This window comes from Castor canadensis, chromosome 6 (genome assembly GCF_047511655.1).
Source record: "Castor canadensis chromosome 6, mCasCan1.hap1v2, whole genome shotgun sequence".
In the NCBI taxonomy this organism is placed as follows: Eukaryota; Metazoa; Chordata; class Mammalia; order Rodentia; family Castoridae; genus Castor; species Castor canadensis.
This window is the reverse complement of record NC_133391.1, coordinates 117,164,756-117,188,672: the sequence shown is the minus strand read 5'-3', so window position 1 is coordinate 117,188,672 and position 23,917 is coordinate 117,164,756. Positions and strand designations below refer to the sequence as shown.

At 35.6% G+C, this 23,917-nt stretch overlaps 1 protein-coding gene across 5 annotated transcripts in view; it reads right to left on the bottom strand.

The window, feature by feature from the left end:
• The window catches only part of Gfm2 (GTP dependent ribosome recycling factor mitochondrial 2), a 48,994-nt gene that overhangs the window by 17,291 nt on the left and 7,786 nt on the right, over positions 1-23,917 (bottom strand). For 2 of the 5 annotated variants that reach the window (XM_074077286.1, XM_074077285.1), the window contains exons 3-15: positions 21,270-21,354; positions 19,472-19,529; positions 18,950-19,047; positions 14,568-14,693; positions 13,389-13,477; positions 10,108-10,196; positions 8,370-8,430; positions 7,937-8,116; positions 4,764-4,844; positions 3,153-3,301; positions 1,785-1,925; positions 1,603-1,702; positions 111-300 (exon numbers count right to left, since the gene is read on the bottom strand). In XM_074077286.1, coding sequence (XP_073933387.1) covers positions 111-300; positions 1,603-1,702; positions 1,785-1,925; positions 3,153-3,301; positions 4,764-4,844; positions 7,937-8,116; positions 8,370-8,430; positions 10,108-10,196; positions 13,389-13,477; positions 14,568-14,693; positions 18,950-19,047; positions 19,472-19,529; positions 21,270-21,354 — 1,447 coding nt within the window. The other 3 variants (XM_074077287.1, XM_074077288.1, XM_074077289.1) reach the window with 3 other exon arrangements.

Here is a 23,917-nt window from a genome sequence, read left to right as displayed (position 1 = left end):
GCAAATAAAATTTGACTCAGCCACACAAGAAATCTTTTGAGGGTATACTGCAACTATTTTACATAAATGATCAAAGCATTAATTCACTGATACACCAAGATTATCCACACCTGGCTGCTTAGCCACTGAAGGTGGTTCAATGGTACAGAAGAAAACAGGTTCTGGAATCTCCACTCCAGCCAATAGAAGTCTCTCTGTTTCACTGTTTTGTCTATGCTTCTTCTCTCCTTCCCTTCCGGCCCGACGAGCTGCAGCTAATGCACTGGACTTAGATAAGACAATGGTGTCTCCAGTGGCAGTCTGCAAGCAAATAAGACAATGTGAACCAAAACAGGCTCTTAGCTAGCACTCATCTTCACTAAGAACCATAGATTTAAAAAAAAGTGTCAATGCAGAGCTTTCTTCTCATCAGAATTTGAGAGAAATAAATTCATACTCATTTAACTTGTATAAAAATTCTACCTAAAAATACTGCACTAACAAATTCTAGCAAACAATAAAACATGCAAACACAACACATCCAAAATTCATTTGGCAAAATAAATAAATGTATCTGTCTAAATTTTCAATTATATCAAGACAGGTTATGTAAAAGTCCAGTATTGTGTTTTAACACCAGTAAGATTTTATTACTATTTTACAAAAACTTCACTATTAACTAAAATACCAACTAGCAAGAATACACCTGACTGCATAACTGATAGCTTCTATGTAGAGTCCCAATATTCTTTAAACTGCTATTTTATTTTTTATCTGTTATATCAAAGTTCTATGATAGTTTCCTTCTCTATAAAGACAATGCTGCTGAAGCAATATTCAAACATACTTGCAGAGCTCCTTCACATATGTACAAGAAGCAGGTCCTGTCTTTAGGCAGACAGAGGGATGTTTCAATACCCAAAGCCCAAAATTCAGATTATCATAATTTTCTACTAAAGGATCCTGAAATTTGCAATTAGCCATGAAGAGTTTGAAATGTTAAAAATAACAATGTTTATTCAAATTGAAATATACCAAAGTTTAGTGAGAAAACTACATTTGACTTAATCCATATAAGTGAAGTGTCCTTAGTTTTAACCACCAAAAATGGATAAAGCATAAAATATTTTTATTCACTCACCCTACAAGTGTCTATGTAGTACCTACTACATGCAAGCATTCATCTATGGATTAAAAATAGAACTATAAATAAAAGAAACAAAAATCCTTGCCCTCAAGGAGCCTTCATTAGTAAAATATCTTTAGTTATTACCTGGTCAGTTATATGGTTATATTAAATTATCTGCAAAGATCAAAACAGATAAAAACTCAATGGGAACAAAACAGTATTTCAAATAAACTTAAGACATTGTATATGTATCTATAAATAGCATATTTCACTTGGATTTGAACTTCATATGAATATAATCCAAACTGTCTCTGGTCTTATGTAATTTACTTTTCCTTCCATCAAATGACATTGAACCATGTTGATGAATATGCCACAATAGTCATTATTCTAATGATTGACATTTTGATTGCTCATGGATTTTTACTATTATAAAATATATAGTTGCAACTAAAACTCAAATTATTATTTTCAGAAATCATTTGGTCACTTACATGTTTAAGTCCAACCGTCAAAGCAATGTTACCAGCAGTCAGTGAAGGGATTTCTACATGTTGGTCAGCAAATGGCAAAAGCAGACGACTTATTCTCTCACTATAAAACCATAATTCATATCAGTATAGTACTTTTAAAGAAATGAGTACAGTTTTGGGAAATAACGTAAGCTTCTACTTACGTGCAGTTTCCATTAATATTATGGATGGTCAATTGGGGCTTCAATGTGCCTGAGTAAATGCGCATAAAAACTAGTGGTCCTCTCTGCCTGTCATGCAGAACTTTAAATGCTAGTGCGCATAAGTCACCTTTATACCATGGCCTAGAAAATAAAGGAGACATTACAGAAACATTTACAAAGTACACTTCCCATGTATTATAAAGATCAGATTAGAATCACTGCAGAAATATAATCTTAATGCCCTCCGGAGGTCCCTCAGATCTTTTGGCAATGTCACTATGTACCTCTCTTCCTCTATTTATGCAGCTCTTACTCCTAATTCTTCAAAACTAAAAACAATGGGTTCTCTTCAAAATATTACCTGTTTGCAAATAATTTAATTGCTGAGAGCTTCCCCTTATGTCGTACTACTCTCAAGAAATCGGCACAAGGTAAACAAATACATATTTTCCAATTATTACTTTCACTCACGCCTTTCACTTTCTGTCCAGCTGCACACCCTAAAATCTACAGTATAAACTTGAAATTGTTTACACAGGTAACATTCTTATAGAATGGCATTCTTATAGGCTTCAGAAAGTTTGAATTTTCATGAAATTGCCAAATTTTGGGCACAGGTGCATCTCTCTGAGGAAAGAAGTCCTTGACTCAAAGTAGGCTAAACACTTGTATTATAGGCCTTCTCCAATCTTACTCCTATTACTTCCAATTTTCAACTTTAATACTAATATAGAAAGTTTTCTACATACTAGCAGTGCTCCTTATGCTTAATAAACATCAACTAATTGATGACCCCTGGAGACAGGTCATGCTTTTCTGCATCTTATAGATGGAGGTATTAAGCCACTTGGAAGAACTGAGACTGCAATCCAGCAAAACAAAGTTCATGATCATACTCACTTTACAATCATGCCTTCTAGTTAGAGATAAACAAAGTTATTAATGTCCAATCAAAGTCCACTTATCTGCTATTTTGCATGTTGCTCACTCAGATTTTTGAGGATTATTACTTAATTACAAAGCTGTTAGTTACAACAGGAGCTACAATGACCTTTCTTTAAGCCATAAAATATTTTGAGCTTATGAAAATCCTGAAATTTAGATGAATATAAATATATCTACTGAATGGTTAACAAACTCCACAAAGTGATAAGCCATCTTCTTACCTCCACCTGTAAACATGGCAAGTTACAAGAGATGACAACAATGTCCCTTTTAAGCAAAAATGACTATAGTCTATCTTATATCATTTACAAAGATACTCCACCACTATTATTTAAAAACAGCAATTGAACTACTTTTCATGAAACAAAGCCTACTTGTGTTTTCAAGACCATAGGAATTCGATCTATGTGTTTGCATACTTACAGAAATTCATACTTGTGCTCTTCAGGTGAAGGCAAGTACATAGTGATTGCATCTAACAAGGGCTGTACACCTTTGTTTTTCAGGGCACTTCCACAAAGCACAGGCACTGCTGTCTGAGCCAGTGTTACTCTGTGTATTGCAGTCTGCAGCTACAAATGGAAATAGTAAGTAAACATTTATTTTGTGGAGTATACTGGTCTCTTCCAGAATCTCTCAGAATTAGAGGCCTTTCTTTAGCAACTCTTGTACAACAGCACTTCTCATCATAGTTCCGTTGTCTTTTATGGCTGTATTTTCCTTTATAACACAAGTCATTACCTGACATGTTAGATATTTGTTTATTATCTGTCTCTTGTTCAATAGATATAAAATCCCTAAGCCTCATGAAAATACTGCTAAACCCCCAGAAACCAGAAAAGTTTAAGATACAGTAGGTGCTCAGAAATATTTGTTGAGTAAGTGAATTAAGATTTTTGTAATTCAACTTGATAAGAGAGGAACTCATCAAAAATAAAAGTATAAAAATCTGACAGATTTTTCCAAATGAATTAGCTCCACGTTTAACAAAATCCAAAGGAAAATGAGAAATCAAAGTAGAAAAAAATTTTTTAAAGACCTTAAAGAGCAAAAAAAAGATTTGGTGTATTTGCAAGCTTTCAATAAGAGAATCAATAGGTCAATTCCATTTTCGATTGTGAGCACTCTAAAAACAGAATTCATGCTATGGACAATAGAGAATAAAAAACATCATGCTTAAACAAAAATTCAAAAATGTTGGCACTTCATTCAAAAGAAATTAAGGGTTGTTTTTCTACTTCTAAGTTTAAGTAATTGAAAAATAGGCCCAGCTCTTACGTTTTCAATTTTTTAAATTGTTCCTTTGAGACAGTCTCACTGTATTACCCAAGCTGGCCCCAAACCTGGAATCGTCTTCCCTCAGTCTCCCAAGTGCTGGGATTATAGGCATGGGTCACCAAGCCTGGCTTTGTATTTTTAATTCTTTTCATGAAAGACAACTGAGTGAATTTGTTTGAGTAATTTTTGGTCCCAAGAGTACCACTTAAAAACACTTTACTTGGCAACTCTTGAGTTTCATAAAGGAAAATAATACATTTGTCTAATCCATGGGGAAGCTCTCTGGCAGATTCCTTGAAGAAATCTCATAATTCAACTATCAGTATCTTACTTGCCTCTTCTCAGGGAAAACAAGACAAAGCAAAAGAACTAAGTGAATTTCTATTAAAAAAAGTTCTGAGCAAAATGATAGTTACAGTAGTTTCAAAAGCCAGTTTTAAACAAAACTTTCCACCTGTGATTTCCCTCTACAACCTTAGAAAGATGACTAGAATGAAGACAAAAGGCTTCAGAGTTGACCAATTAACTGATCCTGACTCATGTCAGTAAAAAAAGACTCAAATTCTAATTTTATTAATGTACCTGAAAGTAGTACATTGCTGGCATTGTTTAATACAGACATGAGTAATGACTTTACCTTCGTTTTTAAGCCAGCATTTTCTAATATTACACTTTTTAAAAAAATTCCTAAGACAGAGAAGTCAAACTACATTCAATTAGTAAAATTTTGTCAAAGCAACTCAAAAAAATGCTTACCTTTTCAGCTGGTAGCAAATCAAAATTTTCACTAAATTCTCCTAAAACCAAGTCAGCAAATTCATCATCCAAATCTGCAACCTACAAAGAAAAGCTACAAGTTCTTTCACTTATTTTCATAATGATTAATGTATCTAAAACTGTAAGTACACGTTATTTAAGTATTTCAAGACAGCTACATCATCTGCTTCATACAGGCTAAGCAACTCTTCACATCTTTCAAAGAAAAGGAAGTTAGAAACTGAAGATATGCTATTATGAGTTTCCTAAATTCACAAATGAGGGTCTGATTAGCATCTCAGTGAATTGTTATCTACTCAGAGTGCTCAAAACAAATGACATTTCAGTTGAAGGATGTTGGTATTACTTCAAGTATATTCATGTAATTTTCTAGTTCATGTCCTTTTCATAAGCATCTACCTATATGAAACAATATAACCCAGCTGATAGTACATTAATAAAAGTTTTAAAAGTTGATAATAGTACAAGGGAACAAAGCACCCAAACTTGGTAAGAAAAACAAACTGTTCACAGAATTAACTATAGCCAAAATGTACCTAACCATCCTTTTGGAAAGCAGTATAGGTGAGGTTCCCAATTTCTGGAATCAGACTGCCTGGAATTGGTTCCACCACTGACTAACCTGTTCAGACTTCAGTCAATTTACACCAGTCACCTCTCTCTGCCTTAGTTACTCCTGGAACTAATACTAGTACTTACCACTTAAGGCTGTTGTGAAGATGAAGTAAACAATTCCAATTATCCTTGCAGAACATGCATCAAGTGGACAATGCTATTAACTATTATTAATATTACTATTTACCATTAGGACATACAATGTGGCTTCTAGTCCACACTAACATTCTCCAATTAAAAAAAAAACTCTAACTTGTGATAAAATACATAGAACACAAAATTAACCATTTTTAAGTGGTAAATCATTATAACCATTTTTAGACACAGTTCAGTAGTGTTAAAAGTCTATTCAAATGTTGTACAATCTCCTAAACGCTTTTCAGTTTGCAAAACTGAAACTCTATATGCACTAAACAACTCTCCACTCTTCTCTGAGCCTTTTGTAAATGATCATTCTACTTCCTGTCTCTGAATTTACTCTAGGTATCTCATAGAAATGAAATCATACAGTATTTGTCTTTTTTTTTTTTTTCAGTACTGGGATTTGAACTCAGAGCCTATACCTTGAGCCACTTCACCAGCCTTCTTTTGTAATGGGCATTTTTCAAGTTATGGTCTGGCAAACTATTTGCCCAGGCTGGCTTCAAAATGCAATCCTCCTGTTCTCTGCCTCCTGAGTACCTAGGATTACAGGTGTGAACCACCAGCACCCAGCTGGCTATTTCACTTAGCATAGTACCCTCTGACATACACTGTACCATGTGTCAGAATTTTCTTCCTTCTTAAGACTGACTGTACATATAGACCACATTTTATTCACCCATTCATGGGCTGAGGGGCACATGATTTGCTTCTACCTTTTTGGCTATTGTAAAAACCACTGCTAGGCACATGGATGTCCAAATACTTCTTCAAGAGCTTGCTTTCAATTGTTTGGGGCACTACACCACTATATTTCCACTAACAGTACACAAAGGTTACAATTTCTCTACATCCTCACCAATACATATTTTCTGGGGTTTTTGACTCTAGGCATCTTAATGCATGTGAGGTGGTCTTGTTCTCTAAATTTTACACATACTTACATATTCCTTATAACTAGCACCTAGTTTTAGCCATTGATAATCTCAAATTTTATTTCTACCAAATACTGTTGTCCTAAAAAATCAGATACTATGTGCCAGTGTGTGGGATTCTCTACTAGATTATAAAATCCTTCTTTGTTGATACAGCTCTTTTGTAGTAAGTCAACCCCCCCCCCAAAAAAAAAAAACCTCAAAGAGGAAGCAACTATGTATACAGTTATTGATTGATGTCAATTCCACTTTTGTTCTTTTTGTTCTCTGCTAACCTACAAAAGCAGAATTGCACAGTGGAGAGCAGACCTAGCTCTGAGCTGAGACAGAACTGAGTTCAGATTCCAGCTCAGCCATTTTGTTAGCAAGATGGCTTATTTAAGCATTCTAAGCCTCTGTTTCCTAACCTGTAAAATGGGGAGAACATAAGGTTGTTATTAGTATTATACATAGAACAGTATACAGAAGGCGCTTAACATAGCACACAGCAGGCCCTCAGTAACTAATACCAAAAATAAAAATAACTATCATTATGCTAATGATAAAGCTGATGATTAGTGTATATTATAATAGAAAATCTGAGCATTCACAGGACAGAGGGAGGAGGATCATGAGCTCAAGGCCTGCCTGGGCTATAGAGCAAGATCCTGTTCTCCAAAAAAAAAAAAAAAAAAAAAGACTTGGATCAATTCAATTTAGAAGTGAAAGAAATCAAAAAGCTCAGGCTCAAATGTTTTTCTCTATTATAAGATTCATGACTAAGGTATGTATTACTTATTGCCCTATATTTTAATTTAATACAAACATTATAAACATGAACTAATATGAATTTGCTTTTCCTATTTAAATTTTGAGAATGAACATGGTCGAGGGCTATATACCAACTGTAAAGTTGATGTTTTTAAATTTTCTAATCTGACATCTGGTAAAGAAGATGGGCGGATCTTTTGATCCAGTAATTCTCCTAAATTTAACCCTTGGTATTCTGTGTAGCATGTGCACACAAGATACAAAGATGTTCATGGCAACATTGTTTCCAACAGCAAAAAAGAAAACCTCAAGTCTACCCAATAAACTGAAAAGACAGTAAACTGCAATCATCATACATTGGAGCACTATATAAAGGGTTGAAAATGAATAATCTGTAATTACACATACCAACAGGGATGAATATAAAGCTCACCACATGAAACCTACGTTCTTTAGGGATATATACATTTGAGGTGCGCTATTGAGAAAAGCAAAACAAAGACAAATACTAAAAAAATGTATTCAGGGCTGTGTAGCTTAGTGGTGGGGCACACGCTTAGCATGCACAGGCCCTGGGTTCAGTTCACAGCACACACACACATTGGTGTTTTTTTACTCATTATACTTTACATATTCCACATGTAACTTTATATAAAATTTCACAAGAAATATGCTCAAAAGTAGCTGAATACTTATAAGTATTTATTTTACTTGTTCAATTAAGGCACTCCTTGCTTCGATTGTCTCCTTCAGCAATTCAGGATCACTCACGTCCAAGAGGGGTTTTCTCTCGAAGTCTTTTCCATCATCCGAATTAACTTCCCAAAGAAGTTTTTCTTTACTTACTACATCCACCACTCCTTTGAAAGTTTTGCCTTCACCAATTGGTAACTACAAGTCAGGGTGAGATTAATGTTATTAAATGATCACTCATTCAGAATTGCACGGGTGATAAACCTCATCTAGTTGCACCACTTTCCCCAAAATGCCTATTAGCACTCTTACCATAATTTATGGCTATTTTTATTTATATACCAACTTCTTCCAAAAAAGATTTGAGATTGCTTCAAAACTGTACATGTCACAATAAATAAATTAGTGAGGAAACTAAGAAGGACCTGATAATATTAATTAACCAATTTACCTGTAAAAGCAAAGGCTTCGCCTTTAACTTCTCTCTGATGCTTTCAACTGCATAGTTAAAACTGTAAAAAGCAAAATATGCATAGTTGAAAATAAGTCAAAAATTCTTTAAGTAGGCTTAAGACTGTTCTCTAAAATAACCCTTATTCTCCTTAATGCCTACCATTTAACAGTTTTCCACAGGAGAGCATCTTGAATAAACTTGGTAACAGTGATTGAATAGATACCATAATCCTGTCATACAGGAGGTCAAAAGATTATTATTTTGAGCTTCATATAACTAAACTTTGAGATTAAGGTTAAATAAACTAAGGTCATAAAGTAATAAATTAAAGATTCAAATGTATGACTTCATTTGACTCAGGATTCTTTCTTCTACAGCTAGAGTTGCTACAATACATACCAGCTTTCTTCCAAGAGCCAGACTCACTTCTTTCTACTTTTACCATAGGGGTCATATGCCATTATGCCATGGTGTTCATTTCTATGCTAACCCTGGAGCTGGTTATCCAAGGACACACATGCCATCTTTGGCACACAGGCTGATATATACATATATGAGATCATTCTGGTCCCAAAGTCTGAGAACTAGCCTTTTATCCAGACATCTCCCTCCTCAACTCCATAGGCATGTCTACCTATCACAATGACTCCAAATAGTAGGGTCAGAACTTGAGTCTAGCATATTTTAAAGGTTGCCGTGCTGTAACTACTCAAGATCAGAGTCCTTTAAACAAATAAACAACCTTAGAATTACTGTGGAAAGTTACATAAACACAAAGCACACAACTATGCAGTCTTTGGAAAGGCAATTTATGTTTTATTTTCACCTCTCTCCCACCATGACCAGGATCTCTTCTCATTTCTACCAGAATCCTTTTTTTTTTTTTTTTTGTGGAACTGGGGTCTGAAGTCAGGGCCTCACATTTGCAAAACTGGCACTCTACTGCTGTAGTCATGTCTCTACTCCATTTTTGTCTAATTATTTTGGAGATAGAGTATCTTTAACTATTTGCCTGGGCTGGCTTTCAGCCATGATCTGCCCAATTTCAGCCTCCCAAGTCAGTATTATAGACGTGAACCACCAGTGTCCAGCTCTTAATATTCTTGGTTCCTTCCTCTTCATATTTTTCTCCAAATCCTTCATAGTCTTGATTCTTTAAATTAGTTCTCAGAACAATGAATCCATTTTGGATTACCACTCTGTAAGTCCCCAAGCATGTCCACCACATCTCAGCATTAACTCTCTTCTGCCTTACATGCAGGTCTTACAGCAAGGGCATTCTTCCCACCCAGTTCCTTTTCACTGGGCCTATTACCCCATAGTTAAAGAAAATCAGGGGAGAAAGAACACCATTCTCTGACATAACTGCAGGAAACAACTGTACTCATTACCTCTAACAATGCAGGATGCAGTAACCTTCAGTAGTACCAGGTGCTATCCTCTACAGTTCTAAAAAGAACCAATGGACTCAGCACACTGGCACTCCCATCAGCATCTGAGAAAATATGGTCTAGCCCTCTACATGATGATGCACTTAGCAGCTCTGTTAATCTCAAATTGGTACTTAACCTATGGATTAGCTACTTTGAAATCACTGTTAATGTGAATAAATTAGCGTTACACAGAATATTTATATCCTGTAGGGCATACGGTTATTTCTAACGTAAGTTGTAATCCATGAAAAGATCAAATTGTATTTTCACTTTGATAAGCCAAACAAACACACTTCATATACCTTGCTCCAGTTTTGTCCATCTTATTTAAAAAACAGATCCGAGGTATCTTGTGCTTATCAGCTTGCCTCCACACGGTGAGAGTTTGGGCCTAAAGCAAAGATGAAGAAAAAAAAAATATATATATATATACATACATACACACACACATATACATAAATGTATACATATATACATATGTACATACATATGTATGTGTATATACGTATGTGCGCGTGCACATGTGCTGGACAGAAATGACTGTTACTAGCTGTGGAACAGACTAAAGAATCTATATCACAAAGAATAGGACCTCATTTGGCATAGAATTAATATTTCTAAGGCCACTCATTTGCTATGAGGTTAGTATAGCTGGGAATATGATGAAGTGAGAGGAAGAGTGGGCTTCATAGTGTTTGAGAACAATGTCTTTAGTGAACTGGGGTATACACAAAGAGAATTAATACCTGGAAGTTAGCAAGTCACAGAAAGAGGACTTAGAAGACCTACTTTTTGGTTGGCTTCATTTTTCCTAGTATATGTCATGTAATAATGAACTGATTTAATGTCAGTTTTTTGGTATGTGAAACAGAGACTTTTGCCTTGATTCAGACAACTAATGTGAGGTTAAAAAAAAAATAGGAGTATACAACAAAAGTGCTGTTATGATAAAAATCACATATTTCATTGCACAATTTAAATGTTCAGGTAAACTAAGGAGGATTTAAGAGGGGAAGAAAGAAACTAATATAGCATTTATTACAATTTATTAAAATGTAATTTGCATTGATTTCATTTTTTTACATGTTATATAGAAATACAGTCTATTAAGACATCTGTGCTTAGTGAACTGCAATGACCCTGAAGCAAAGCATGAAAAGCCTAATGTGTTAACACTACTTACAATAGAAGCCAGTTTTCTATTTGTTAAGGTAAAATTATATACAATACATAGACTTTACATGCATAAATCAATGAGTTTTGATAAAAGCATACATTTGTGTAACTACTACTTAATCAAGATTATATATAACACTCTAATCGCTCCAGAAATTTTTCTCATGCTTTTCCTCCATAAGCAACCAGATCTGCTTTGTCACCACAGACTGTCTACCCTTGAACCTCATATAAACAGCATAGCACCTGCAGCTCAACATGCTGTTTTTAACATTCATCTATGTTGTTGGGTACACTGGCTCATTTTTTTATGGCCACATTTCTCTTGATGACTGATAGAACTGTGCATCTTTTCATGTGCTTTCCAGCCATCCAAATTTCTTTTTGAGATGGTCATTCAAATCTATTGTCCATTCTTTTTACTATGTTGTTTCTGTGTTTGTAGTTCATAAAAACTCAGCATGTATTTCCCAAGAATATTTTCCTATGTAACCAATACTATTATTGTATTCTCTTGTATAACCAGTACTATTATACTGCATATAGTTCTTTTATCTAACATTACAAGTATTTTCTCTCAGTAGTGGCCCTTTCCATTTTAATTTTTTTTTTTGGTGGTACTGCTTTTTTTGTTGTTGTTGTTGTTGTTGTTTTGGCAGTACTTGGACTTGAACTCAGGGCCTCACCCTTGCTAGGCAGGTACTCTACCACTTGAGCCATACACCAGTCCTCATTTTTATTTTTTGTTTCAGTGATGGAGGCTGGTTAGTGAGAGTAAGGTCCAGACACTGATACTTGAGTCCTAGCATGTATTTCTGGAATAACCAAGTACAATTATCATGTTCAGAGACTTTTAAATTTAACATAACATTTTTATCTAACACTACTAGTTCATATTCAAATTTCCCTGATTTTCCCAATGATGTCCCTTAACTATTTTTAGATTCAGGATCTAACCAAGAGTCATAAATTACATTTACTTTTCTGGTCTCTTTGAAGTCCTTTGATAGTTCTCTACGGGTTTTTTTCAATTTCTGAAAAGTTGTGGCTAGTTTTGTGATTTTTTTTTAATAATTTTTTTTTTTCTGTACTGAGGCTTAAACTCAGAGCCTTCACCTTGAGCCACTCCACCATTATTTTTTGTGAAGGATTTTTTGAGATATGGTCTCGCAAACTATTTGCCTGGCTGGCTTTAAACTGAGGCCTCCTGATTTCTGCCTCCTGAGTAGCTAGGATTACAGGAGTGAGCCACCACCAGCACTCAGCTAAGAATTTATTTTTATTTAGATTTCTCTGATTATTGTCTCATGATTAAATATGGGCTGGACACTTTTGGCAGGAATATAACACAAGTGATATTATGTCCTCAGTGCATCATATTGTGTCAATTTGTGCTAAGTTTCAATCACTTAAGATAACATCACAATTAGTAATTTTAACATTATGACAATAAATGTGGATTCTATATTCAACATAAAGCTGATCTTGAGATTTTAGGATGCCTGAAGAGGGTATAACTCACCCTACTAGCAAGACATTATTTACTACAAATCCATTGTCAAAATTTGAGAAACTTTACAATATATAAACACACTTTTCTTTTTCTTTCTTTTGTTTTTTTTTTTGCGGTGCTGGGGATCAAACCTAGCACATTGTTCAAGCAATTCCTAGTCCAAGAACCTTTATATTAGTAGTTGGAAGATAAGTAATTCATTGGTTTCTCCTGTTTCTGCAGTTATTTTAGGAGAGGAACTGATTTCCCTCTGTTCTGCACTATCTTTGCAAGGATCTTTGTGTAGCAACAGCTTTGAAAGACAGATAAATACTCCCTCAGAGGAAAAGGCAGGTTTGCTTATAGCCCTGGAAGATAACGTCTCCCTTCAGGGTACAGGGCAGGAATGCTTATTGCACATTATAAAAGCATTTCTGTTCTCTTAGTACAAGATTCCTCTTAACTCACTACATGGTCAGTTGTCACTGACTCCTTTTATGTCACCTTCTAGGAACTGGAGCTTAGGGAACCAGTACAAGAAAATGATAATACTCTGGCTATTGCTATTTCTGTGACTAATAAAGTGCTTTGCCTCTCACCCAATAATCTTGTGTCTTCTGCCAAGTCATCAAACTAGGGTAGGCTAACCTGTTAGTTTAAAGTATCAGAACATCAAGCCCTTGACAGTTCTTGATGCTAACTTTTGTATCTTCTACAGAAAACCAAACTTTTCTTTTCTGAGAAATATCAGAGACCACAAATAGATCACATGTCAATATTAAATTCTATCTTCTTTTAACCACAAAATTTGATTTATATGGATTTACCAAGTAAACAGTTATAGTTAACTAATTCTGATACATTCTACCTTTTTAAAAAATCATGCTGTTTTATCTTCAGCAATATTTTTTTTACCTCTACACCAGCAGAGGCATCAAATACAGCCACTGCACCATCCAACACTCTTAAACATCGTTCAACCTCCAAGGTGAAGTCCACATGACCTACGAAAAAGATGAGAAATACTTAAAATCTGTTTTGAAAAAAACTAAAACAATCATATGATTCAGCAATTTCACTTTTGGATTCAAAAGTACAGAAAGAGGGTCTTGAAGAGGTATCTTTATACCCATATTCATAGCAGTACCATTCATAATAGTCAAAAGGTAGGAGTAACACAAATGTCCTACAAAGGGTGAAAGGATAAACAAAGCATGGTACATACAGTTGTCTCTCCACATCCATGGGTTCTGCATCTGCAGATTGAATCGTGGATTGAAAATATTTTTTTAAAAAGGTGCTTCTATATACAGACTTTTTTCTGGTCATCATTCCCCAAACAATACAGTGTAACAACTACTTATAAAGCTTTTACATTATATTAAATGTCACAAGCATGTGACAGGATATATGCAGGCCGTTAGGCAAATAATTTTTCATCTTATATAAGGGATTTAAGCATCTGCAGGTTTTGGTATCTGCATGAATACTGAGGGACACCCATACATACAATGGAATACTAGACACCCTTAAAGGAAGAAATCCTATCATATGCTATAACATAGATGAACCTTGAGAACTTTATGCTAAGTGAAATAAGTCAATGAGAAAAGGATAAATACTTCATGATTCCACTTATATGAGGTATCTAAAGTAACCAAGTTCATAGATGTAGGAAGTAGAATGATGGTTACCAAGGGTGAGGAAAGAGGACAAAGTGGAGTAGTTAATATGTAAGGAGTTTCAGTTCTACAAGATGAAAAGTTCTGGGTATCTGTTTCAGAGAAACGTGATGAATATACTTAACATTACTGAACTATATGTTTACAAATAGTTAAGCCTGTATCCCAGCACCAGGGAGGCTGAGGCAGGATTGCAAGTTTAAGGCTAGCCTGGGTAACTCAGTGAGACGCTTGTCTCAAAAAAAAAAAGAAACAAAAAGCCAAAAACCTCCAAACATAAATAAAAAACAAAAAAGATGGCAATCTTTTAAACCACAATTAAAAAAAAAAACAAACACCTGAAAAATGGCACACAAACAATCAAAAAACCCAAATGATGCAGCATGCCTGAATGGGTAAAATAGAACCATACCTGGTGTATCAATTAGATTGACTCTATACCCCTTCCAGTCAAATGTAACTGCAGCTGACTGAATAGTAATGCCTCTTTCTCGCTCTTGAGCCATGAAATCTGTCACTGTGTCTCCATCATCAACATCTAATCAGGAAAAAGAGGACACTTTAGTTCATAGTCAGAGCATTTTATTTGTACTTGACATCTACCTGACATGGTTTAATTTGCTTTAAGAAAAACCTTTTCCCAAATGGTTGGTTTAATATTTACAGTTCTTAATCTTTCTCCTCATCTGAGAAAAGGGTTTTTCACCAAGATTAGTAATTCTGTCACGAAATACTTTTTCCTTAATTTTCTAAACCATATACTTCATTTTTTCCCTACTTCAACTTTTATTATCACCTCCTTATCCTTCCTGATCCCTTGATAGAAGGCAGAGTAGTGCAATGAAGGAACAGACAGTCCTAGATTTAAATTCTAACTTTATTACTTACTACTCCATGATCTTGAATAAGCTGCTTACCTTAGTTTGCACAGTAAGGCAAATAAGCTATCCTTGGTGGGTTGTTATAAGGATGAAATGAGACAGTGTAAAGTACCTGGTCCAGTAGATGAGAAATGGAAGCTAAAGTAATGAAGTAGAAAAAAAATTCTTCCAAAATTAAATTATCCTTAACAAACCCCTTACTATTAAATTTTCCAAAGAGATTAATTAATTATTATATAATATAATATTATTTATTATTAAAGTCTAGGAAAAAACTTGGTAATGTCATGGATAAACTTTGGCCTGTAAGCTCAAATTACCCTGCATTAAAATTCTTGAATTATACCTGCTATTATGATTAAATTTAAAGTAGTAAAATAAATAAATTATTATTATCGTTCAAAGCTCAGGAATATAAGATATCACAGCCTTATAATACCCTTTATGCCTGCATAAAACCCCTAAAATAGCAGGTAGCTTCCTCCTGTGTTTATGTATGTATATACAAATATGTACACACACATAATCTAAGCACCAATAGCAATAATAGAAATAGAAAAGGATTGTTCAACAATTCCAAATATCTATGTCAACACCTATGAATTGCATTAGTGTTGCCAGTGATGCATAAACATAATTACCAAAGAAAACAAACATTAGCGATACAAAGACTAAATAACTTGCCCCAAGTCCAAAATAAGGCTATAACTTTTTAAAACATAAGAATTTTCACAATGATAAAGGTCTTTATTTTGTGTTTTCTCTGTATGATTATTCATATAACTAATATAATCAACCTTGAGTCAGCAAGTTCTGCCATAATTTGGTTAATTTCTAGGCTTACAGAAATCTGAAATCAAGTTTTGATGTTTTGGATTTGGAGTATTTCTGATTTCTGATTTTGAATTTCTACCTTAGGGATGCTCAATTGGTAAAGTCCCTGCAAATATTTCAAAACCAAAACAAAATCTGAAATACTTTTGTTTTAAGAATTTTGGATAAAGGATACTTAACCCCTATTCAACTAAAATTTTATCAACCGTACAATTTAAACTGTTAATTTTTTTACTACACTTTTAAAAACTGGTAACTTGGAAATCAGACCCTCACTTCAGGTTACAATTTAGGAATGTGAGGGAAGGGCTATCATCACGTGTGACACACAGAGGAAGCCTAACAATGTCCCACATTTTGGGTCTATCATATGCCCATTTAAATAGCAGTAATTCTATGAGAAATTCAGGTGGTTACACATTTAGGAACCAATCCTCATGAAGTGAGCTAGGGCATCATTATTTAAAAACAAAACAAAAATACAAAAACAAAAGGCTACCTAGGTATCCACATATGCTTGCCTAGCCATGAACCACAATTTTCACATGCTACACTTAAAAACATAAAAGAAAAACTTAGGCAAACACTACTATTGTGAATTAAGGATTAATACTTTTTTCCCCCCTACATAAGAATTTGACTTTTGGTTAACTTTCCAGTTCTTTTCTTCTAGGAACCAAGTAATAGAACTATGTCAACTATGTTGCTAGGCAACATGGAAAAAATAACTTCTGATTGGTAAACTAAATCTGAATTGAGAAGAATTAAAACTTGGGAGAATTATAAATAACATGGGTTTCCCTAAGTGGGGTATGGCATGCCCCTTATATGGAATCTTCAAACTATGCCTGTGGAGTTGTAACAACAAACATTCATTCCTACAGAGCATGAGTCTTCTAAACTAGGGTGGCTCTTGTAGAAAGAAATACCTAATTCTATAGGTAAGCTATGGCTCCTGTCCTGTAGTGTGAGGAGTGGATTATGAGAAGCCTATGAGAAGTAACATAAGCACAGTCGTGCTCAATGATCTACAGGCTGAGTTTGGCACAGCCCCAGTCACAGAAGAGAGCGAGAGGCAAAATGCAGCAAGCTGCTTTCCTAAGTTGTTTGTGTTCAGAAAAGCAGGAATGTAGGTTTCTCTTGGTACAGTGTCACGCCCCTCCCCTAGAACTGTTGCTCCACCTCCATGTTTAGCACTGGATATAAAAGACTCACTTGTGGGGAGTGGAGTAGGAAAAGGAAGCCTATGAGGACATAAGTACAATTGTACTCAATATTCTGCAGGCTGAGTTTGGCATAGCCCCAGCCACAGAATAGGGCGAGAGTAAGACGCAGAGCAGCTGCTTTTCCTAAGATGTTTCTGTCACACAATCTGTAGGCTGAGATTTGACACAGTTCCAGCCACAGAAGAGAGTAAGAAAGCAAGATGCAGCTCAGTTCTTTTCCTCAATGCCATGCCTCTCCCCGAGAACTGTTGCTCTACCTCCTTGTTTACCACTGGATACAAAAGACTCATTGAAGGAGGCCAGGAGGTTTTTTGATAAGGTATTTTTTGCTGAAGGGAGGATTGCTGGAGGGAGATTCTGAAGAGGGAAAATGAATTGCTGAAGGGGAATTGCTAAAGGGGAGTTGCTAAAGAGGAGTTGATAGAATTGATTGGCAGCCGTGAGGGAACTGCTGCTGAATGACGCAGTCACTGTTGTTTGTCTGCAAGTCTGAGGGCCAAGACTTTAAGAAAGCTAAAGTGAGAAAATGGGACAGTGCAAGTCTGCAATGAGGACTTATACACAGGCTTTAGGAAAGCTAAGCTAAAGAAAAGCTAAAGAGAACATGGGACAGTACAAGTCTAAGAACCAAGAGTTTAAGAGTTATGCTAATGCAGTTTTTAGACACGGCTGTTGTTGTTTGTAAGTCTGAGCACCGAGACTTTAAGAAAGCTAAAGAGAAAACATGGGACAGTGCAAGTCTGATGGGACAGTGCAAGTCTGAGGGCAAAGACTTTAAGAAAGATTAAAGGGAACATGGGACAGTGCAAGTCTGAGGGCAAAGACTCTAAGAGAGATTATGCTAAAGAAAAGCTAAGAGAAAACATGGGATAGAGTGAGTCTAAGGAAAGAGACTTTAAAGAATAAAAAAAGACTTTTGAAGCAAGTTTTTAAAGAACTGTAAAGGAGTAAGGCCTTAAAGAATAGAGAAGAGAATAATAGAGAAAAGAAGCAAAGCAAAAGAGTTATTAGAGAAAGTAAGCAATGAGGCTGTTGTGCATCTCCATCCAAGCACCCAGCACACCTGGCCCCAACTTTCTGCATGTCTGTCTATCCTTTGTCCTTTCTGCATCTCCCGTCACCCCCAGTTAGCCCAGTTAGGTTCAATAATAACCAGGAGCAAGAGAAAGCTTGCTCCACTCACTGAAGAAGGACGCAAGGTTTTTTTGATGGGGGATTGATTGGTGGGCTGCTGCTGAGTTATGCTAGAGATTAGAGGAAACATGGGACAGTGCAAGTCTGAGGTCCAAGACTCTTAAGAAAGATTATGATAAAGAAAACCTAAAGAAAACATGGGACAGTGTGAGTCTAAGGAAAGAGACTTAAAAGAATAGAAAAGAAGCAAGGTTTTAAAGAATAGTGAAGAAGTAAGGCCTTAAAGAATAGAGAAAAAGAGAAGTAAAAGAAAAGTTATTAGGGAAAAGAAGCAATGAGGCTGTTGTGCATCTCCATCCAAGCACCCAGCATACCTGGCCCCAACTTTCTGCATGTCTGTCTTCTATAGTTTGTCCCTTCTGCATCTCCAGTCACCCCCAGTTAGGTCAGGAGAACAGGAGAGCAAGAAAGCTCTCTACATTATAGACTTCTGAGCACACCAGTGCCAAATGAGGCCCATGACAGCCTTGCAAATGTATCCAGTTGAATCTTAGAAGACCCTTTGATGGGGGCTACAACTACCTTATCTTTATGTTGCAGTTTAGACATCAGTGACTCCATGCAAAAATCAAAGGTCTTTACGTTGACTTCTAAATCAAAATACTTTCCAATGATGCTTTTGCTAATGGGGAGTGGGGAGAGGAGGAATCCATTCTAACCTCCCAGTGATCGTGTATATCCAGAATAATACAATATTCTTTCTGTGGTGGTAGTTTTGCCTGCATCAATATGAGCCATAATTCCAATATTACGGATTCTGTTTAAAAAGGAAAGAATGCATAAATTATAAAGTATACATTCCTAAAATTACAAAAGCAAAATATCTATGCTATGAACATTTCAAAGCTGGTTAGTATTCTTGTAATTTATATAATTATGTAAAAAACAGAAAAAAAAAGGAAAACATTGAGAGTAAATCCTACCACATTATCCTGACAAAAAGCTAAGTAACAAAAGGACTAACTACAATCTCGAGACTATCTTACATTCAAATCTATGAAAAGTATACTGTTGTTACATTAAAAATTTTTAGCATTAAACTGAGAAAAAAAGATTGCTTTTAGGATACATACCAGCATCTATTTATAATTAGCTAAGATAGAAAGTCACAGAAATTAAAGAATACACTAGTAAGAGAAAACTATTCTAAGCAAAAAACCATTATCAACAATAGTACTTACTTAGCCATAGGAGGGTTAATGATGGAATGAAGGGATTTGATATCATTTCCTATTAAGCCTAATGGAAAAAGGATTAAAAATTAAACTGTTAGTTTTATGAAATTTTCCTCTAATTTGTAAATAGAAACATTTAAAGTAACTTAAACACTGAAATTCCAAATAAAGTAAAATCCAACCTAAATAAAACTCACTTATCTAAAATTTATTTTCCTGCAATCTACAAGAAAAAAGCTATAGTTGATGGTAAAAGGTGGTAAAATTTTAAACACCAACTTCTAGGTCATATTCTTAGAAAAATACAGATTTACCCCAATCTCTGTAACCTACGACACCTCTGTTTACAGAATTATAGATTTAGAGTTAATGTTAAAAATGATAATATTAAGGCACCAATAAACTCTGAATAAAACAAAAAATTTAAATACACAATCCTGTAAACCTGCATTTTCCAAAACCTGAAGAGCACAGAGTGATCTTCCAATCAGCATATAATGAAATCATTGTACAATTTGGAACCTACCTCCCCCTCAGTTATCCCCCAGACACAATATCTTTCAGGGTGACCTGAAAGGTATCACTGAACAGTCAAATAGTCAAAAGGTCAAATACTATTTCTTTTTTTCTTTTTCTTTCTGAGACTGGATCTTACTATGTATCCGAGGCTGGTCTTGAACTACCTATATAGCTCAGGGTGGCCGCTAACTCTAATCTTCCTGCCTCAGCCTCCTGACTGTAGGGATTATAGGCATGCCTACAATCAGCCAACTGATATTTCTTACATAAAAATGTTAACAATGACCAATTCCATGCTTACCACAGGTTTTAATACCAGGTAATGTTAAGGCAACAACAAACTTACAGTTGCAAATTTAATCTATACCTTCTTATTTAAACAAGTTCTTTTTTTCTTTGTCTTTGCCACTCTCTTTGGATTTTTTTGAAATTATTCACTTATTCACATGTACATACATTGTTTGGGTCATTTCTCCCTCTGCCCCCCTCCCCCACCCTAAACAAGTTCTTATAAATTTCTATAACGGAACAATTTTATTTTATTTTTAAAATCTCATGGCAGTCTAAAGATGAAAAGATAATCTCTATGCTATAGCTAAATTCACATGAACAGAATATAAAAACCTACATATGCACAATTAATGCAGCCCACTGAATTCACATGCCCTTATAAGTCAACAACCAATCAGTATTTTTACTCCATTATTCTTGTATGACAGAGATGGTAAGGAATACAGCAATAGAATCAAACTAGCTTCATCTAGTCTACAATGTATTTACTTATTTCAAACAGGAAGGGCATTAGGAACAATGCTGAGCACATGCCTGCTTAGGAATAGTTGGAAATTAAAGTATCATTCCAGAGCCTTCCAGATGCTAACAGACATGCATCTAATCTAAACTGTTCCCAATAAATATTTAACCAAATTACTTTTAAGACTCTTTAAAATAAAATTTTTCTAGTAATCCCCTATTGACAGAAAATACACTTGCATAAATACGCACAATGAGCTAGAAAATACATATTTTACAGCAAGAGCATTCTACAAAGGGGGCTCAGATGCCTCTGAGCCAGCTATTAACACCACCGATCCTCCCTTTGCTCAGCAAATCACATGTCCAGCAGATAAGGAACACAATTCCACTGGTATTCCCTCCCCTCCTGGCTTACTCTCACCCATAACAATAGCCAGGAGATTCTTGCAAACAAAAGAAAGTAAAAGAGAGCCAGAGTGAAAGGGAGAAAGCAAGCAGTTTAAGTAAAATTAGAATCCAATATGTGTACCTGGTAAGGAACTATACTTTCTTCCAACAGGTTCATGTAGCTTTGATCTTTTTAAACTAAGTCTTATTTTACAGCAGCACATAGTCTAGTGAGAGAAAAAAGAAATTTGACATTATTTGTATTTTAGCATTACAAATATTCAAACAGTGGTTTAACAATATAACTGCTTTATCAGAAGAAATTTTGCATCTCCTTAAAGTAATCCCAATTTATTAACTCCAATTCTTTCAAAAAGTAACAAACCAAATTTATACTACAGCAAAGAACAGGGACAAAATTAATACTGATTTGCTATTTTTAGTTGACCTTAAAACAATGGTTCCCTTAGATCTGCATAATTAGTATGGAGTGAGGACTTTTTTGAAATGGAAATTCTCAGGCCTCACTATAGACAAGAGAATCTGAAATTAAGCACTCCAGGTGATTCTGATAGCTACACTTTGTGGTTCATGAACTCAAAAGCTGTAAGGTGTTTTCAGGATTTGTAACAGCAGTTACTTATGAGAATCACCTGGACAGCTTCCATCAAACATGGCAGTGGAGGAAGCAGAGGAGAGCTAGGGGATTTTGGCGATGGCATTTTTTAAAGTTCCCAGGAGTCTCCAGGGTAGCATCACAATTGAGAATCACTGAGTTAGAGCAGGCCAATGTAAGCCAGGTCTGCCCTGCTCTCTAGCTTCCCTCACTACCTCCTCATGTTCCCTTGCAGAGGTTGGATATTCTCCATCCCAAGTGAACCTTAGACTCTAGACACAACTTAAAGGTAACACTATATATGCAACTGTGAGTGTGTGTAATATTTTTGGCTTATCACAATCTTTTAAAAATATTGTGGGATGTATGCCTGTGCTTTCTATATCATCTACATTAGGCACCAAGTTTCTGGCAATAATATGTAATTATCCTAAGAAAACATTTCACAACAGACTCAATACTATTTAACTTTTCATTGTATAATAATCAGGATAAGAAGATCCAGTTAACTACTATCACCCAGTGCATAATCTAACAGTGTAGGTAATAAAAACACTGTTAATTCTTTGGGCCACTTAATGAAATCAAAAGTGAAATATGTAAATATATATTCTTCAAAATACTGCACAGTAGCAAACCAAATTTATAGACTACCAATAAGGCATACCTCTTCTGGGTTACAGGGTTTCCAATACTCTCTCTTGAGTCACTGCTGAAGGAAAAATTACCCAGACAATGTTCAATCTGTCATTTAGTTGTACATAAATGATAAAGGAAATGGTGTTATTTGAGGATTGATATTTGTAAAGTACACTAACAATGTGACAGTTTATAAAATAGTTTATAGGGTTTTGAAGGGGATCCAGGAGTCAGACCAGAGCTTAAAGACTGAGACAACATTCCTGAAATATTAGACAAATGATAAACTGCCCAAGAAACTGGCTTCCAACAGCTCTGCAGAAAAAGTTTTATTTTATCAGCTATTGCACAATATATGCTACACCTTGACATTAACTTAACAGGAACTTTATTTCACAAACATCTCAATCTGTGGACACTTAGCATAATGCACATTCTTAATTAGCAGTGAAGATGTGCACTGAGCTCTGGCATTCTTAGTAAAGGTGTTAGACAGCTACATTTCTCCAAAAACAAGTGATGTTTTAGTACTTCATGAGAATAACATTCAGTGGGGTTTTTTTGTCGTTTTTTTGGCAGTATGGGGGTTCAGAACTCATGGCCTTGCACCTGCTAGGCAGGCAGTCTATCACTTGAGCCACACCTCCAACCCAGCATTTATCCAGTTTTATCTGTTGCTTGTTTTAAATTATGTATTTTCTTACTACAAGTTTGCCTTGAGGATAACTGTTAGGTCCACGCTGATGGGAAGGCCAAATTGGAGCCAAATAATAAAGCAAGCAGGCTTTAAGCAGGCTTTATTGAGAGCGCTCTCGGGCGAGGTTCACCATCCCCAAAGAGCAGGGCCGGAGAAGTCGCGCGGCAGAAATGGCAGCCCAGTTTTTATATCCTGGGTGAAGTTAAGAGCTTAAGGTATTATGGGGCATCAGAATAGGTCGAGGTTTGGTGGGGAGGAGCTCGGGGTAATATGGATCTGTAGGATAGGTCAGGACCCATTGCCTGCCAGCAGGAGTTGCCATGGTAATCATGAAGGGAAGGAGGGGATGGAGTGGAAAGTGAGCAGAGTCCCTGATCGCCATGGGGTGGCTGCCCACCGGCCAAACAATAACCAAAGGTTATGACTAAACTAAGTTTGAAATAAAAAAACAACAGAAAACAAACAGATGAGCTGTTCTAGGGTTTTAGGAGTAAAATTATAGCAGGAAGGAGGACCAGAAAATAAACAGACAAGTTTGTGTTCTGATAATGTAGCAGGGGGTAGGAATGGCATAGTAGAGAGATAAAACTTAAACACTTGAAACATGAAAAAGGTCACATAGCACTAGGGGAATGAAATAGCCAATGAAGTCACATGCAGCCATATGTGGGTTGAGCTTTGCTTTTTTGTTTCTGTAACCTGCTTGCAAGGGTATATAAAATGAGACCCTTTTGTTCTCGGGGCTCAGACTTTGGACACGAGTCCTTTGAGTCTGTGCCGGCACAATAAAATGTTGCTTCCTGCTAAACTGCCTCAGTGTCCCATATCTCAGCTTGAG